The sequence below is a fragment of the Jaculus jaculus genome, chromosome 16, assembly GCF_020740685.1.
Source record: "Jaculus jaculus isolate mJacJac1 chromosome 16, mJacJac1.mat.Y.cur, whole genome shotgun sequence".
In the NCBI taxonomy this organism is placed as follows: domain Eukaryota; kingdom Metazoa; phylum Chordata; class Mammalia; order Rodentia; family Dipodidae; genus Jaculus; species Jaculus jaculus.
This window is the reverse complement of record NC_059117.1, coordinates 21,550,981-21,568,848: the sequence shown is the minus strand read 5'-3', so window position 1 is coordinate 21,568,848 and position 17,868 is coordinate 21,550,981. Positions and strand designations below refer to the sequence as shown.

Below are 17,868 nucleotides of genomic sequence, written 5' to 3'. Positions count from 1 at the left end.
GTTTCTCTTCTGTCACTTAATCTCAATATGCACACATATACAAATATATGACGGTTTATGGTCAGACATTCAACTTAATAATTCAGTTTTCTAAGATATTTTATTTTTACTTATTTGGAAAAGAGGCAGATAGAGACAGAACGGGCACATTAGGTCCTCCAGCCACTGTAAATTAACTCCAAAAGTATGCACCACCTGGTGCATCTGGCTTATGTGGGTCCTGGGGAGCTGAACCTGGGTCCTTTGGCTTTGCAGACAAATGCCTATAGCTACTAAGCCAGTTCTCCAGCCCAAGTATTCAATTTAAAAAGCATTAATTTAATCAAATTAAGAACAATGAGTTTCTTGGATTTAAGCTCTCCCTCCCCCCATGTATTAAGCTACTTGCTGGGTTTATATTGTAAGGGAACTAAACAGTAAGGGAACTATTGACATTTTCTGGGCAAGCATGGAAAAACTTCTCCAGATGTGTTGGCACAAGCATTTTGACACATCTTATGGAAATGGCAAAGCTGTGCCAAACTGTACCTTTCTCTCTGTCATAACAGAATTGTAATTGTAAACTAATTTCCAAAAAGCTAATTGCCATTAACTCCTTAAGAACTAATGCATATACACTATCTTGAAATTTAGGAGTAAAATGACTCTAACAATTGAAATTATGTCATTTTTTTCACATTCTTACTATTTACTTATTAATTCCTAGAAGTACCTCATTGCATACTGAGGCACAAAAAGAGACCTGTTATTTTAAGGCAAGGTAACTCAGACTGGCTTTCAATTTAAGATTCTCTGGTTTCAGCCTTCCATGTAGTTTTTCACCTTTGTTTTTATTTTTATTTATTAGCATGGAGAGAGGGAGGAAGAAAGAGAGAGGGACGGAGGGAGAGAATGGGCGGACCAGGGCTTCTTGCCACTGCAAACAAACTCCAAACACATACGCCACTTTGTGCATCTGGTTTTACGTGGGTACTGGGGAACTGAACCTAGGCCATCAGGCTTTGCGAGTAAGCACCTTAACCATGGAGCATTCTCTGCAGCCCTTTTTATTTTTTATTTTATTTTATTTTTATGGAGGAAGGGATTTATTGAAGCTTACAGATCCAGGGGAAGTTCCATAATGGCAGAAGAAGCTGGCCTACCTTCACAGGACCAAGCAGACAGAGAGAAAGAGAAGCACAAGCCAAAAGCCAAAAAGCCACACAGCACAACACATTTCAGAAATTCCACCTAGGTACACTTTGCATATCTTTAGATTGAAATCTGAAACCCACCACAACACCATAAGATCACCCAGTGACATTGCCTCCAGCAGGTGGCTACAGATGCAAACTACAAACAACTGAATATATTGGGGGCCACCTATTCTATTCAAACCACCACATTCCGCTCCCAGACCCCAATAGATTTATAACCATCACACATTGTAAATTTTACTCAGTTCAATTTCAAAGGTCCCCACAGTCTTGACCAACTTAAGATATTAAGACTTATAAAATCAAACAAGTTAAACATTTCTAACATACAAAGGCACAGAGTAAACATTTTCAACTGGTATAAGGCATAGCAAGGAGAGACTAAAACAATGCAAACTCAACCACCATCAAACAAACATCAAACTTTGGCAGTTCAAGTTCAATGTAACCAGAGACTGCCAGTCTCCAGATTTTCCAATTCCACCCCTCCAGCTGGGCAGAGTAGGCAGGGAACACTTCCATCTCAGGCCAACAGTGTGCTCCATGGTAGAGCTTGCATAGTCCTGGTATATCGAAAACATCTTGAGGTCTTCATGCAAACCATGGTCCATCTTCCAAAGGCTCTTTCAGCCTATCAGGGCATCATGCCCTGCCTCATGCCTCATCTCAGCAGCAGCTCCTGGGACCGTGACTGCAGCCCTTTTTAAGAGCTGTCCATTGATCCCTAGCATCACGAGGTGCGGGAGGGAGCACTGTCTAAGATTAGGTAAGCCAAGGTCAAAACTGCAGCATAACTGTAGAAAACAAATACCTGTGGTTCTGTAAGTTCTGAAAGACCATGTGTATACTGAAATCAACCCTCTGTTTGAATTTTCTGTTCTTGCTAATGCATTCTCTGTTCACCATTCCTTTCCACTTCTTCTTGGCCTCTCTCTTCTTCTCTCCACCTTTATCTTTCTTCTCTTTCTTTCACTAATTCTCCCATTACTTCCTTCAGCACCATTTCTCTCTCTTTTAAGTTTTTCGAGGTAGTCTCTTACTCTAGCCTAGGCTGACCTGGAATTCCTATGTAGTCTCAAGGTGGCCTTTAACTCATGGTGATCCTCCTACCTTTGCCTCCCGAGTGCTGGGATTAAAGACGTGCACTACCACGCCCAGCCCATTTTCTCTTTTGATGGTTCTTTCACTCGTTTTTATTGTCTCCTTGGCTTTCTCACTTTTCTTTGCTCCCCTTCCCCATTATGCTCATTCTTCTTTCACTCAGCATTATGTGGCTTGCTTGTGGAACTGAGGTTCATATAATCAAGCCAGAGTTCACATGTCTTGCATCTCATTGTTTATTTTATTATTCACATGATAAATGTGTCCTGTTCTAGCTGAAACCAAACATTCTACAAAGCTATACTGAGGCAAATGCGGAGCAACTTGGGCTTCTTGGACTCTCATCTAAGTCCCCAGGAGAGAACCTCCCCCATCATTTCTGGAACATGGAAGAGTACTCGCAGGAATGTTTATAGCAGCATTGTTCATAAAAAACCCAAAACTATAGACAGCACAAATAACCACACAGTGGATAAATAATTGAACAGTAGTATCCTACATATTAGAGAGAATTAATGAATGACTGCTGATGTAGTAGCAGGTGGATCTCATGATTTTAACATTGAAGTAAGACAAACAATAAAACAAGGTCAGGGCTGGAGAGATGGTTTAGCAGTTAAGGCTCTTTTCTGCAAAGTCAAAGGACCCAGGTTTGATTTCCCAGGACCCACATCAGCCAAATGCATAAGGTGGTGCGTGCATCTGGAGTTCGTTTGCAGAGCCTGAAAGCCCTGGTGCACCCATTCTCTCTATCTCTCTCTCTTAAAGAAATAAAAAATAAGGGCAAAGACCAGCATGGTGGCACACACCTTTCATTCTAGCAGTCAGGAGGCAGAGGCAGGAGGATCACTTTGAGTTTGAGGCCAGCCTGGGACTACAGAGTGAATTCCAGGTCAGCCTAGGCTAGAGTGAGACACTACCTCAAAAAACGGGGGGGGGGGGGCGTCCATTTATTGCAGTTCAAATAAAACCAGATTTTAACAGATTATGGTTCTGCACATGTGTAATCCCTGCATTCAGGAGGTCAAGGCAGGTGGCTCGTAAATTCAAAGCCAGCCTATGCTACATAGCCTGAGTCAACCACAGTGAGGATGGTGATTCCCCCTGTGGAAATGACTAGGAGGAAATAAGGGAGGGCTCCTGAGTTCTGTTAGGTTCTGCTCGTTGACATGGGTGTGAGCTAACTGAGGTATGGTTGTACTGTGAAAATTCTCCAAGCAGTACGTTAATAACTTGTATGCTTTTTGTATGCACATTGTACAAAACCGAAACTATTTAAAATAATACAACTATTGTATGAAACAATCTGGAAGTATTTGGGTAAGAACCAAGAGATGCGTGGGTAGTGTGTTCATTGCACCAGTAACCCTAACAGAAGAGCTCACATATGCACAAATGGAAACGGAATGATAAAGAGAACATGGTATGTTGAGATGATGGCTGAGTAGTGGCAACCTTGGAATATAGAATTTTAAGAATGATGCTTAATAGTTTTTCTCAGACAGGACACGTCTAAGAAGCCTATAAGACAACCTTGGAGCCAGGCATGATGGCACACGCCTGTAATCCCAGCACTGAAGAGCCCGAGGCAGGAAGATCCTATTGTGAGGCCAGCTGAGACTGCGCAGTAAGGCCTGGGGCCAAGAAACAAATTCCAAAAACAAAACAAAAGGCAAATTTACATTTATTAAATAATATATACAAATATTTTGAGATTTACATGGTTTGATTCTTTTTTTTTTTTTCACTTGCTATTGAGTTTCACATACAATCCTGGAATCGGCCTATAGGTTAGAAATGTAACCAAAGACAGCTTTAATTTCAAGTAAAAATTTCCATAGACAATTCAAAATCTAAAGTATGCATATTATTTACAAAATGCATTGGACAGACAGTATTTCTAGAGTGTGCTTGCAAAACACATCAGATGTGATCTTCTGCAGTCACAAATGGACCCTGAATTTTATGAAAGTCTCACCTTATTGTCACATGGAGCTTTGGTATTTACTTCATAAAGGAAGCCCAGTGTGGTGGCTCATGCCTTAAATCCCAGCACTGGGAGGCAGCAGTAGGAGGATCACCATGAGTTCAAGGCCAGCCTGAGACTACACAGTGAATTCCAGGTCAGCCTGGGCTAGAGTGAGACCCTACCTGGAAAAAACAAAAAAACAAGCAAACAAGCAAACAAAAAAAGAGCAGTGCATATTTCCTCTCTTGAGCAGAGTTGGTTTATCCATTTCCTTGCAAGGCCATTCCACTCATTCTTTATAGAGAGCTGCCACTCTAAGCAACTGTCATTAGCAACATCAGATGGCATTATAATTCTGGGTATGCAATCCTATGTCACCAAATTTTCAGGCTCAACTAATTTGATGTGGCCCCCGACTCTCTTCTTTCCGAAGTGGACACCTGGTTTCTGCTTGTATCTAAGAAGAAGCCAGAGATGGGATCTTGTGCCTTTGGGTATATACACAGGTTTCACATGGTCATGCCAAAGGGACACAGAGTTCTCAGTCAAGCGGGATGCTATCTCAACCGAGGATGGATCCAAGTACCTGTTTTGCACCTAGTGCATTATGTAGAGAGGGCGCATAAGGCCAAGAAATGCCTAGAAATTGTTGGCACTCCGAAAAGAACAAATAAAAGGTTTGAAAATGTTCTGGCTTTAAAATGTATTTTACAATATCTATTATATATCTTCCTAACCATTTTTTTCATTTTCATATTGGTTTCATTTTGAATATTTCATCTTTAACAACTCATTTTAAGCTACGTTGGATAAGTTATATTTTAGGCTTCTTTTTTTGAAAAAATGGTCATAATTCACTTAAATATCACATTATGTATTGTTAAGTATTTAGAAAAAAATAAGCTCATATTCATCAGTATGGTCTTATATCAAAATGATTTTTTAATCAAAATAGCAGTCTTCTTGTTAATTTTTTTTTTTTTACAGTCTCACTATGTAGCCCAGCAGGCCCTAAACTCTTGATCCTCCTGCCTCAGCATCCCAAGTGCTCCAAGGTTACAGGCTACAGCTATGCAGCACTGCAGCTGGCTTTCATGTTAGAGCTCAAGTAGACCAGGCCTATCTATCTCACCATACAAGCAAAATTTCTACATTAAAGCTGCATTTTAGAGTTAGAGATTGGCATACCTTTTCTTTTGTGATTTGTGACTGTTAGCTTGACAAATTATTTCTATAAACCATGAAATATTAATGCCTCACTTCTCTACATGAATGTTTCATAAATACATTAGGCCAGTTCTATAGCTTTTGAGTAGAGCATTTCTGCCTTCAGAGAGATCCTAAATTCTTGTTATATATCTGCTCCCATATTACAAAAGTCATTATTAGTTACTAACCAAACTTGTAGGTTTGAAAAGTTAGATTTCTGTAGCACAGTGACTGCAATGGCTGCTATTGACAAGTGCATTAATGATTACATTTCACCTTTTACACAGTGGTCCGTGCAGTGCGGGGATATCCCAGTCGGTCAGAACTGATCTTTGTGTGTGTGTGTGTGTGTGTGTGTGTGTGTGTGTGTGTTTTCATTATTTTGTTTTTTGAGGTAGGCTCTCACTCTAGCCCAGGCTGACCTGGAATTCACTATGTAGACTCTGGGTGGCCTCAAACTCATGGCGATCCTTGATCCTCCTACCTCTGTCTCCTGAGTGCTGGGATTAAAGGTGTACGCAACCACGCCTGGCAAGAACTGATCTTTTATGACTAGTTCCTGGCTCACCTGCTCATGGAAGCTGTTCAGCCAACACTAAATTCCAATTTATCAGAGGATCAGTACCCTTGTGAACACAGATGGAAAATCTGGGAGATCAACAGATTCCAGACATTGTTAATTCATCAGTATAATTCTCTTTGTTTTGGATATGTTGACCTAAGCTATTTGTTTTCTAAATAAAGTGCAGAAATAGTGTTTCTTGTTTAATGGATAAGAAGTTTAAAAAAAAAAATTTGCCAGGTGCATTGCTACATGCCTTTAATCCCAGCACTTGGGAGGCAGAGGCTAGGAGGATCGCTGTGAGTTCGAGGCCACTCTGAAACTACTAGTGAATTCCAGGTCAGCCTGGACCAGAGTGAAACCCTACCTTGAAAAACCAAAACCAAAACAACAACAAAGCCTTAGAGTTAACAAACATTGCAGGAAAAAAATGACTGTTTTAAGTGCTAAGAAATGGTCAGTGCAGAAAATATTGGCATGGCCTGGCATTGGTGGATTAATGTTGTCTTGCGGTCCTTGCTGACAGCGACCTCCTGAGTGGCTTTCAGGAAGCAAGTCTGCGCATCGCCTGTGGAGGAAGAGGGGAAACACGGTGTTGGTGCAACTAGATTCTCCTGAGATCGACACCATCTTTACAGAGATGCCCTTTGTGGTACTGACGGGCGGCTTCGTTCAGTTCAGACATGAGTCACCGCAATAAAAGCAGAGTAGACTTGGTTTTGACACCCATCATACTTCGGTGAGATTTCTGTAAAACCCACGACTACTGCCAGTTAAGCAGTGATTATGTACAAAATCCTGTTCTTGTTGCTCCCCACATCCTCTAATATTCATGACTGTGTGATGGTATGATTTCGATTGTATGTGCATATAGTACAGTGAAAACAGGATTGCCCCAGGCTGAATGCAGAGCAAGTAACAGAATCAAGACACGGTCCGGGTTTTGTCATGCTTCAAATCCAAGCCCTGAGATCCCTGTGTTATACAGCTCCATCCTTCCGAAGCCCTACCAGAATCATCCTTTTATAAGGCAGTTACTAAATATTCTACAATGTGGCAGCTACTCAGGTTCCAATCTTTTTTTGTTTGTTTGTTTGTTTTTCAAGGTAGGGTCTTGCTCTAGTTCAGGCTGTCCTGGAATTCACTATGTAGTCTCAGGGTGGTCTTGAACTCATGGTGATCCTCCTACCTCTGCCTCCTGAGTGCTGGGATTAAAAGTGTGCACCACCATACCCAGCTTTTAAGTTCTAATTTTGATATACATGTTTTTAGTCAAATCACTAAAGCTGGAAAGACTTTCCAGGCCAATAATGACTTTCCTAAGCTCATTAAGCTGTTGGACTAAGATACTTTGCCTGTGTTGTAGTCAGGTTTGCATTGCTGGCAGAAATCACCTGACCAAGAACAGCTTTTGGTGGGAAAAGGGCTTACTTTAGTTTACAGACTTGAGGGAATGTTCCATGATGGCAGGGGGAAATTATGGCATGAGCAGAAGGTGGACATCACCCCGTGGCCAACATAAGGTAGACAATAGCAACAGGAGAGTATGCCAAACACTAGCAAGGGGAAACTGGCTATAATATCCATAAGGCTGCCCCAAACATTATGCTGCTTCCAGGAGGCATTAATTCCCAAATCTCTATCAGCTGGGAACCTAGCATTCAGAACACCTAAGTTTATGGGGGACACCTGAATCAAACCACCACATTCCACCTCTGGCCCTCATAAACTGATAACCCTACATGATGCAAAATGCAATGCATTCAGTTCATCTTTAAAATTCCCCATAGTTTTTATCAATCCAAATGATGTTCAAACATCCCCATAATCCAAGGTCATTTTACTGAGCCATAATGCCAAAAAATCCATAATGGCACAGAATAAACACTCATACTGAAAAAGATGGCACTGGACATAGAAAAATATTCAACCAATACGAGATTTAAACAGGGCAAACATCAAATTCTGTAGTTCCAAGTCCAACAACTCCAGGCAGTGAAAGGTCTCCAAGTCCAGAAATTCTAACCAGCAACAAGTCTCCAGAGTTCCAATTCCACCCCTCCAGCTAGGCTACTCACAATCCTGGAAAACTTCATCCAGGGCCAGCGCTCTCCTTAGCAGCCATCTCGTGGTCCTGGCATCTCCCCTGGGTCTCAACTATAATCCATAGTTCATCCTCATGGCCCCATGGAGTCTCCATGCAGGCAACCAGCAAACCTGCTTCACATTGCCCATGACCATTTCCAAAACACAAGACTGTGTTGCAAATTCAATGACTGTTTCTTTCCTGCATTTCTTATGCTCCTTAATACCAGGTGGGTGCCAATTTGTTAATCCAGTGGGGAATAAAGCTGACTTTGAAGAACAGGACACTCCTTGAGCATTCAAGCCCCTTCAAAAAACTGCATTCTTTCCGTTGTCCCAATGCAGGTCAGCTGGCCCAATCTCAATGGCTATGATTTCTCATACAATTGCAGTTGAACAGGAAGCAGTTTTGGCCTAAAGATTTCTTTCTGTGCCATATCCCTCTGCACATACCAGTCCATTTCTATGCAAAGCAACCCTGCACAACTTCTCAGGATACAGTCATATGGCAAGCCTCTCACAAAACTGCTTTTAGCCTAGTCCAGGCTCTTTCTCACCCTCACAAGCCAAACCTCACAATCCATAGTTCTTACTGCATTCAGGTCTTTCAAATCTGACCAGAATACTCCATTAAGCTGTACTTACAGTACTGCAAGGTGACTCTTAGGCCAAGCTTTCAAACACTTTCACATTCCTCTTGAAAATCTGCTCCAAAAGGTCAAAGCCACACAGTCAGGTATCTAGCAGCAATGCCACTCTTGGTACCAACATTACTGTTGCAGTCAGGTTCACATTGCTGGCAGAAATTACTTGACCAAGAGCAACTTTTTTGGGGAAAAGGGTTTATTTTGGCTTACAGACTCGAGGAATGCTCCATCATGATAGGGAAAAATGATAGCATGAGCAGAGGGTGGACATCACCTCCTGGCCAGCATAAGGTAGACAACAGCAACAGGAGAGTATGCCAAACACTGGCAAGGGGAAACTGGCTACAATACCCATATAAGCTCATACTCAACAATACACTGCTTTCAAGAGGCACTAATTCCCAAATCTCCATTGGGAACCTAGCATTCGGAACACCTGAGTTTATGGGGGACACCTGAATCAAGCCACCACAGCCTGTGATACTCATTTTAGCATTATCTTTCCTCTACAAAATTTTCTGTCTGTCATTCTCACTGTCTAATTTTACTGTAGGGTCACAATGTTACTCAGTATTTTTAATTAGGATCAGGAAAGTCATAAAAGTGATGCTTATCATATTTACCTATTAAACAGGATAGGTTGGGGAGTAAATACGTTGGATGATAGATTAAAAATATAAAACCAAATCAATAAACTAGCACCAACAAGATGCAGTCTAGCAGAAATATGTGTAGTCCTGCAATTTCAGTGAAAAATCAATTCTCTAAATATAAATGGGAAGACCAAATAGACCAATGTGTGTATGAAAATGCTCAAGTCATTATTTGACCCCTTTCCAATAGAGGCCAGGATTTTGATTTTGATACAGTCAAGAGACCCATACAACCTTACAACATACCTTCTGTAGAAAAGAAGCATGCATCCAGTTAGGCATAAATAAGGACTGGTCTAGCCCTGTTGCCAGTCACTGATCACCTCTATATGCCCAAGACAAAAGACCCCCAGGTTGTTAAATACCTTGATGAGATCAAGGCAGGCATGCTTGAGTGGTATCCAGGGCAGCCTGACCACCTGACCATTTTTTGTATCCCCTTCTTGGGGAGCAAAGCATTTGAGGGACTGAATGTTTGTGAGAAATAGTATGATTTGTCCCTGGAGGAGTCTGATGGAGATATGATTACAACAATTGATGGTCTGCCTGCTCAGTGGGCAGATTTGTGTTGCCAGGGATGGTATAACCAAGTGGTTATTACAGGAAGGCCAAACTCGGTTTTATAAACACAACTAACTTTAGGGATTTCCATCAAGGTATCAGACTCCCTTGAGAAGTCGCTAGCTGCCAGTGTCGGAAAGAGTTCATGGAAAACTCAAGTGGACTTGCATCGGGGTGGAAGAAGAGGTATTTCTGCATGGGCGAGGAAGTTGCACTACTTCATTTCTTTCAACTTTAAAATCCTGTGATCTTCCACTGTTGCTCCCATTTTACTCTGAGGTGAAGCCATTATGTTTCCTCAGATACTACATGCTCTGTCAGGTTTCCTAGGGATAGTCTGGTGGCCCAGAGAGTGTCTAATGCACAAAGAACCAGCCTCAGTGGAGGGAGGGCTCTTTAAGCCACATCCGTCAGATGAGGAAAAGTCATAAGGCTCCTGTTTCTGAAAGTTATGAAATGCCTGGGTTATGAATTCTCCCTGTTCACCTTTTACCTATCCTGTGGCATTGGGTCTCTAAGAAAGAAGCAAGCCTATCCCTGTGGCCAGTCACTGGTCACCTCTATATGCCCGAGACAAAAGGTCCCCAAGTCCTTAAAAGGAGACTTCTTGTTTTCCATTTTCCTCTCCTATGAAGCCATCTTTTCAGTATTTTTTGCATTTTCCCTGAATGGTCCTGAGTCCGACACAGTCATTTCTTGTATTACTCAGTTTCCTCAAGATCCAGTGCAAATTATTTTCTACAGAAGGAAACAATGGTCATACCTCATCTTGGACATCAAGTTCTTCCTCGGTCAGCTCTGTTTCCATTAATTCAAGAGGATCTTTACAGTCTTGAATGAGGGTGATCTTGACAAAGAGAACACACAGTATTCATTAGAAATATAATAGCATCAAACCACCCGTTACTACCCTGAAAAATGATCTGAAGCTACGCTAGTGATTCACATGTAACCTCTAGACTTCAGAGCTCTTTTTACATTTCTTGTTCTTTTATATACCCCATCTTAGGATTGTCTCTGTACCACTTTTTATTTTCACATTCAGGCATGAATTGGTACCATTCTCCATTGTTTAAACTCCTTTATAGCTCTCTTCCCCAGCCTCTGAAGAGTGTGCCTCTTAGAAGGGCACCCCCACTGCCCTCAGTCAAACAGTCAATAGTGCTTATCTTTCCACAGCTAAGCTAAGGGCACCGAGGAGAGCTTTGAGCATGCAGTGATCACACTGTGAAGGGCTGACTGAGGACAATGCACAGTCACAATGTGAATTCGATGGAAATTAGTTTTACTGGAGGCCAAGCTGACTATTCAGGAAAGTTCTGCTTTTTTTTTTTTTTAGGGATAAGTTATAATTTAATCCTCTGCACAGATGAGACCAACAGTTTGGTCTTACATATGAGGAAGAATGTTTCTAAGGCAAATCCAAATGTGTACAAAGATGAAAATGACATTTCTGAAGGACTATTTTTCTTCTTCTTCTTCTTTTTTCTTTTCATTTCACAAACAACCCATGTCTCTTTGTGAGCATGAACATTAATTACAGGACTAAGTCCCTGTGCAAAATGGTCATGATATCACAGGAAAGGTAGAGGTTAGGTATAACTAGATTGTCTTGGGACAGTCCTTGTGATAGGAAGAGGGTCTTATCTCTGCATTTATGATATCCTTAACACACAGCTGACTCTTCCTGAAGAAAAGACAAGTATACAGTGAGACTGGTCATCATTGAGCACATCTACCATGCATCTGGCTTTGCACTAAATCCCCACGAGACATAAAGCAGTGAGTTTCCTGATCGTGCAGACCACCAGCACTCAGCCCACTCTACAAGCATTCTGGCTAACATGTTCAGAGTCCAAATAAAAATCCAACCCAACCACTCACAATGCCTCCTTGACTGCAAATGAAGATCGTCTAAGGAGAATGTTTCTTTGTGTGTGTGTGTGTGTGTGTGTGTGTGTTTTATGACATTCATGGCCTAAAGTTTTATAAGAGTATGTGTTAACAATAAAAAAAAAACAAAAAACATTTTTGGTCTACAGAGATTACTCAGTGGTTAGGGTACTTGCCTAAAAAGCCAAAGGACCCAGGTTCAATTCTCCAGTACCCACATAAAGCCATATACACAAAGGGGTTCATGCATCTGGAGTTCGTTTGCAGTGGCTAGAGGCCCTGATGTGCCCATCCATACTGTGTGTGTGTGTGCGTGTGTATCTCTGCTTACATATCTGCTATATATATGTAAGCAGGGTATCATTCTAACCCAGGCTGACCTGGAGCTCACTTTATAGCTCCAGGCTAGCTTCAAACTCACAGTGATTTTCCTACCTCTGCCTCTCAAGTTCTGGGATAAACGTTGTGCACCACCATACCTGGCTTGTTTTACTTTAAGATTTTTTTTTTTTAAGATCTTGCTTTATTTTTAATGTATGGGTTATAAATTTTAAGTTGAGTAGAAGGAAAAGGCTTTGAGTTTCCAAACATGAGCAGCTTACATATATCTTTCTAATAGCATTTTAGTACTTTTTTTCTTTCACATTTAAGATTGATACTTCAATTTTTAGAGCTGTTCTTTTTACCAAGAACATTAAGCATTTGTGCACTAACAGAAGTTGAAAAGAACAATGTAATATTTTCCAAATAAGTTTTACTTCAAACATCAACTTTCAAATTCATAATGAAGATCTGCTTATCCTAATTTTAGGGGAAAAAAAACAGAAGCAATTCAATATGCATTATGTTATAAGAATCATTATCATTGTTTTACTTTTGTAGGTGTTTGTTTTGTTTTCCCAAATTCACTGTGAAAGGGTCAAGAGAAGATGAAGTTCTTGTTTTAGGCCCATCAGTAGGCATGAATCAGAGGAGACTGTTCTGGATATTTGACAAGGACAGTGACAAAAGAAAAGGGAAAGTAGACTGCATTCTATTTTGTGGGAGAAAATTAACCTGGGCTTATTGTGGCTTTGATATTTTTTTCTTTTTCAAAGATCACTTACGGATAAGACTTTATAATTCAAGGATGTCAGATTGCTGCAATTTACTCTACATTGATATACAGAAAATCCAAGATTCAATATTATCTCCTAAAAGACATTATAGAGAATGCCCACACTCATCAGTAAACTCATACATTGTGGAACGACCATGTCCGAGGCCCCACCTGGAATTTTCCTCCTCATATCTTCCCAGCAAGGTAAGTGGCTTTATTCCAATTTCACGGATGAGAAACAAGCTCTGGGAAGCTATGCAGGTGGCCTAAAATCTAACAGACTGAGCTTCAAAGTAGAACTATGTAGAAACACTAAATACTTACTCTTTCTAGAAGGGAATCTTGTCCCTCTTGGGATTTAGCTTGGCTCTGTAGATAGAGTATAGCATCATGAACAGTCAAGAAGAATTTGTCCTTTCGAATGTGGTCATCGAAGAAACCACACTGCTCCATCTTATCTATCACATGATCTGCAAGAGAAAAAAAAGTCTAGTTTCTAGGAAAAGGTATTTTTGTAATAACAACCCAAACTAACTTTTTGTAGCTACTTTTTAAAATTCAGTTTTTTTCCTCATTTCTAAAATGTGACCCTACTCAGAAACGACTTTTGTTTTTTCCCAGCAGTACATAGAATGGTTTTCCCACAACTTCTTGTAGATGACCTTGGTACCCAATCATGTCCCTCTCAGTCAAGCCACAGACCCCACCCCCCAGCTACAGTGACCCGGGCTGTCGGCTCACAGCTGTGCCCTTCTCCAAGAATTTTCCCTGGATAATAGGAGCTGCCCCACCTGAAGAAGCCTGGAACCCTCCACCCCCACCCATAGGTGGCCTGCATCCATTGGCAGGGATATTGCTTCCTGCTATCAAGGGCTAAGCTTGTGAAAGTATGTGCTTGCCCGGCCTTCCTGCCTGCCTGCCTGCCTTCTCCTTCCTTCCTTCCTTCCTTTCTGCCTTCTTCCTTCCTTCCTTTCTTCCTTCCTTCCTTCCTTCCTTCCTGCCTGCCTGCCTGCCTGCCTTCTTTCTTCCTTCCTTCCTTCTTTTCTTCTTTCTTCCTTCCTTTTCTTCTTCCTTCTTTCCTTATTTGTTTTTATTAATTAGAAACTGTGTGGTATGGACAAATCACATGTTGGTGCCATTGCCCTATCCTATGATATCTCCTCCTCCTGTCTCCATTCCACTGAGGGTCCTCCTTAGTGGGGTTACTGGTATCCACCATAGCGCTTATGAGTTACGAATGGAGCAGTCAGTCACTGTGGGAGGTGGGGGCAATGTCCCAGGATTCTCCTTCCCACCCGATGGCTTTACAATCTTTCTGTCCCCTCTTCCTCAATGCTCCCTGAACCTTGGCAGGTATGTTACAGGTCTCCTCTAGCATTGTGCTCTCGGCAGCTTCCGGACTTCACTTTTTTTTTTTTGTTTGTTTGTTTGTTTGTTTTTTGAGGTAGGGTCTAACTCCCATCCAGGCTGACCTGGAATTCACTATGGAGTCTCAGGGTGGCCTCGAACTCACAGCAATCCTCCTACCTCTCTGCCTTCCAGTGCTGGGATTAAAGGCGTGCACGCCCCGCCCGGACTTCACTTTGATGAGTCAGAGCATCCTCAGCTGGCCAGCGTCCCTTCCATCCCGGCCCGTCCTGCCTTCCTCTCCCTCAACCATGGGCGTGAGAATCTCCACCTTGGGCTCCGCTTCTCCAGAACCCGGCCTAGCATCAGCGTTTTCCTCCATGTATGGGCAGACACAGAGCCTCACACCCTTGGAATCTTCTTGTCCCAAAGGACCTAAGTCATCTCTGACTCTGTCCTCCTCAAAACAGCTCCCACTGACCTGGCCCTGCTTTCAAGATACGTTTCTATAGCAGGTCTGTGGCACAAATTGGAAGTAATATTTTTTCTGAGTTCAAAAATGCCCCAAAGCTGGACATGGTGTTATACATCTTTAATCCCAGCACTCAGGAGGCAGAGAGGCAGGAGGATCTCTGTAAGTTCAAGGCCACCCTGAAATAGCATAGTAAATTCCAGGTTAGCCTGAGCTAGAGGGAGACCCTACTTCAAAAAACAAACAAAAGAATGGCCCTAGAGTTATGGTTTAATTGGTACCCAGATGATTGTGCTGGTGAAAAACATTGGCAATAGTACATAATGATTAAACAACATTGTAAATATAATTCATGGCACTAGATTATACACTTAATGTTACACAGTAACACATTTTATATGCATTCTGTACCATAGTACAAAATAGTTTCCAAATTTCTTATTTTTGTTTGGTTGTTTGTTTTTGAGGTAGGGTTTCATTCACTGCAGCCCAAGCTGACCTGGAACTCACTCTGCAGCCCTGCTTGAACTAACAGTGAGCCTTCCCTGGTGCTGAGGATTAAAGGATTACATCACCATGCCTGGCTTTTAAATTTATAATTGACAAGCCTTCAGACATCATGTACCCATATTCCAAGGGAGGAGAAATAAGGGAAAGTCTTACATGTAAATATGCACATATGCTTTTACCTTGAAGCAATGCAAAGTATACATTCACATCAATTCTTTGAAATTCTTTGACAATCTAAAAATAGAGAAGAATTCAGTCATATTTAATTATGCGCTTAGGAGAAATATCAACATTTCCATGATGAATCCAGACTTTGAAGAAAAAAATCTATTATTAGAAAATCTATAGAGATTTTCGACCTCCAATAATGCTACATGTAAAGATGAAAAGACAATACCTTGGGCTGGAGAGATGGCTTAGCGGTTAAGCGCTTGCCTGTGAAGCCTAAGGACCCCGGTTCGAGGCTCGGTTCCCCAGGACCCACGTAAGCCAGATGCACAAGGGGACGCACACGTCTGGAGTTCGTTTGCCATGGTTGGAGGCCTTGATGCGCCCATTCTCTTTCTCTCTCTCTCTCTACCTCTTTCTCTCTCTGTCACTTTCAAATAAATAAATAAAAGTAAGCAAAAATTTTTTTTATTTAAAAAAAAGACAATACCTTAGCATGTGGCAAGTCAGGTATAGCAGTTACCTTCTTGTTGCTGAGATAAAAGGCCCATGCAGAAGCATCTTATGGAAGGAAAAGGTTCATTTCAGCTTATAATTTTTTTTAAAGAATATTTTGTTGTTGTTTATTTTTATTCTTCTATTTGAGAGCAACAGAGAGAGAAAGAGGCAGAGAGAGACAGAGAGAGAGAATGGGCACGCCAGGGCCTCCAGCCACTGCAAACGAACTCCAGATGCGTGTGCCCCCTTATGCATCTGGCTAACGTGGGTCCTGGGGAATCGAGCCTCGAACCGGGGTCCTTAGGCTTCACAGGCAAGCGCTTAACTGCTAGGCCATCTCTCCAGCCCTCAGCTTATAATTTTGAGGGGAAAGTTCATCATCACAGGGAAAGCATGACAAGAAGAGACATCAGGGCATCGCATCAGCTGGGAGGAAGCAGCAAGAGTGAGCTAGACACCACTGGCAAATGGGATCATGGGAAGATGTAATGGTTAGAAGTTAAACGTAGGCTGGGGCCAGCCTCCAGAAAGGCTCCACCAGCTGGGGATTAAGTATGAGTCAAAATCACAACGCATGAGGCTAATGGCGATTTCAAACCACCACACCAAATGTGGTTCAAGAGGCAAGAGGCTGAGGCAAGGGGATCATAAGTTCAAGGCCAGCCTTGAGTATATGGTGAGACTGTATTGAGAGAGATAAAGAAGGAGGGAGGAGGGAAAATGAGGAAGAGAAGGAAGAAGAGGAGGGAAGAGGAAAGAGGAGAGCAGAGGAAAGGAGAGGAGGGAGAAGAGGAGGAAGAGAGAACTATAGAGCTCAGTAGCACCCCAACTAAGAGATGCTCTACAAATATTTGCAGGAGGAAGGAAAAGGGGGTACAGAGGATCCCAAATAGGCTTTGCTGGTTGGGACAAAAAAGCATGAGGTTGGACCAGGCGTGGTGGCACACGCCTTTAATCCCAGCACTTGGGAGGTAGGAAGATCGCCATGGGTTCAAAGCCACCCTGAGAATACAGAGTGAATTCCAGGTCAGCCTGTGCTAGAATGAGACCCTACCTTGAAAAACAAAACAAAACAAGGGCTGGAGAGATGGCTTAGCAGTTAAGCGCTTGACTGTGAAGCCTAAGGAGGCTCGATTCCTCAGGATCACTTTACTCAGGTGCACAAGGGGGTGCATGCGTCTGGAGTTCATTTGCAGTGGCTGGAGGCCCTAGCACGCCCATGCTCTCTCTCTGTCTCTCTCTGCCTATTTCTCTCTCTGTCGCTCTCAAATAAATAAGTAAAAATAAACAAAATAAATAAATAAATAAAGGCATGAGGTTGAGGCTGTAGTAAATACTGACCTTTTAAACATCAAGGTTTCTATCTTAAACTGTACCAATGTCAGTGTCTTGATTGTAATTTTGTACTATATATTTAAACCTTATTACTATTGGGAGAAATTGAGAAAAAGATCCATAGGGTTTCCTAATATTCCTTAAAATTACTTGTGAATTTATAATAATCATGAAAAGCCTTTTTGAGGAAATGGATTTATTTTTGCTTATTAGTCAGCGGGAGAAAGAGAGAGAGAGAGAGAAAGAAAGAATGGACATGCCAGGGCCTCTAGCCACTACAAACGCACTCCAGACACATGTGCCACCATGTGCATCTGGCTTACATGGGACCTGGAGAAGTGAACCTGGGCCCTTAGGTTTCACAGACAAGCGCCTTAACTGCTAAGCCATCTTTCCAGCCCTCATTAAAAGTTTGACTAAAAAAAATCAAAAGCCAGGCGTGGTGGCGCATGCCTTTAATCCCAGCAATCGGGAGGCAGAGGTAGGAGGATTGTGTGAGTTTGAGGACACCCTGAGACTCCATAGTTAATTCCAGGTCATCCTGGATGGGAGTTAGACCCTAC

The 17,868-nt window shown here is 42.0% G+C and overlaps 1 protein-coding gene across 1 annotated transcript in view; it reads right to left on the bottom strand.

Annotated features, from left to right (window-relative positions):
- Positions 1-6,375: 6,375 nt before the first annotated feature.
- Positions 6,376-17,868, bottom strand: part of Slc26a4 (solute carrier family 26 member 4) — a 54,672-nt gene continuing 43,179 nt past the window's right edge. The window contains exons 17-20 of the mRNA XM_004652872.2: positions 15,484-15,538; positions 13,300-13,445; positions 10,747-10,830; positions 6,376-6,605 (exon numbers count right to left, since the gene is read on the bottom strand). Coding sequence (XP_004652929.2) covers positions 6,582-6,605; positions 10,747-10,830; positions 13,300-13,445; positions 15,484-15,538 — 309 coding nt within the window. The 3' untranslated portion in view covers positions 6,376-6,581. The remainder of the gene's footprint in view (positions 6,606-10,746; positions 10,831-13,299; positions 13,446-15,483; positions 15,539-17,868) is intronic.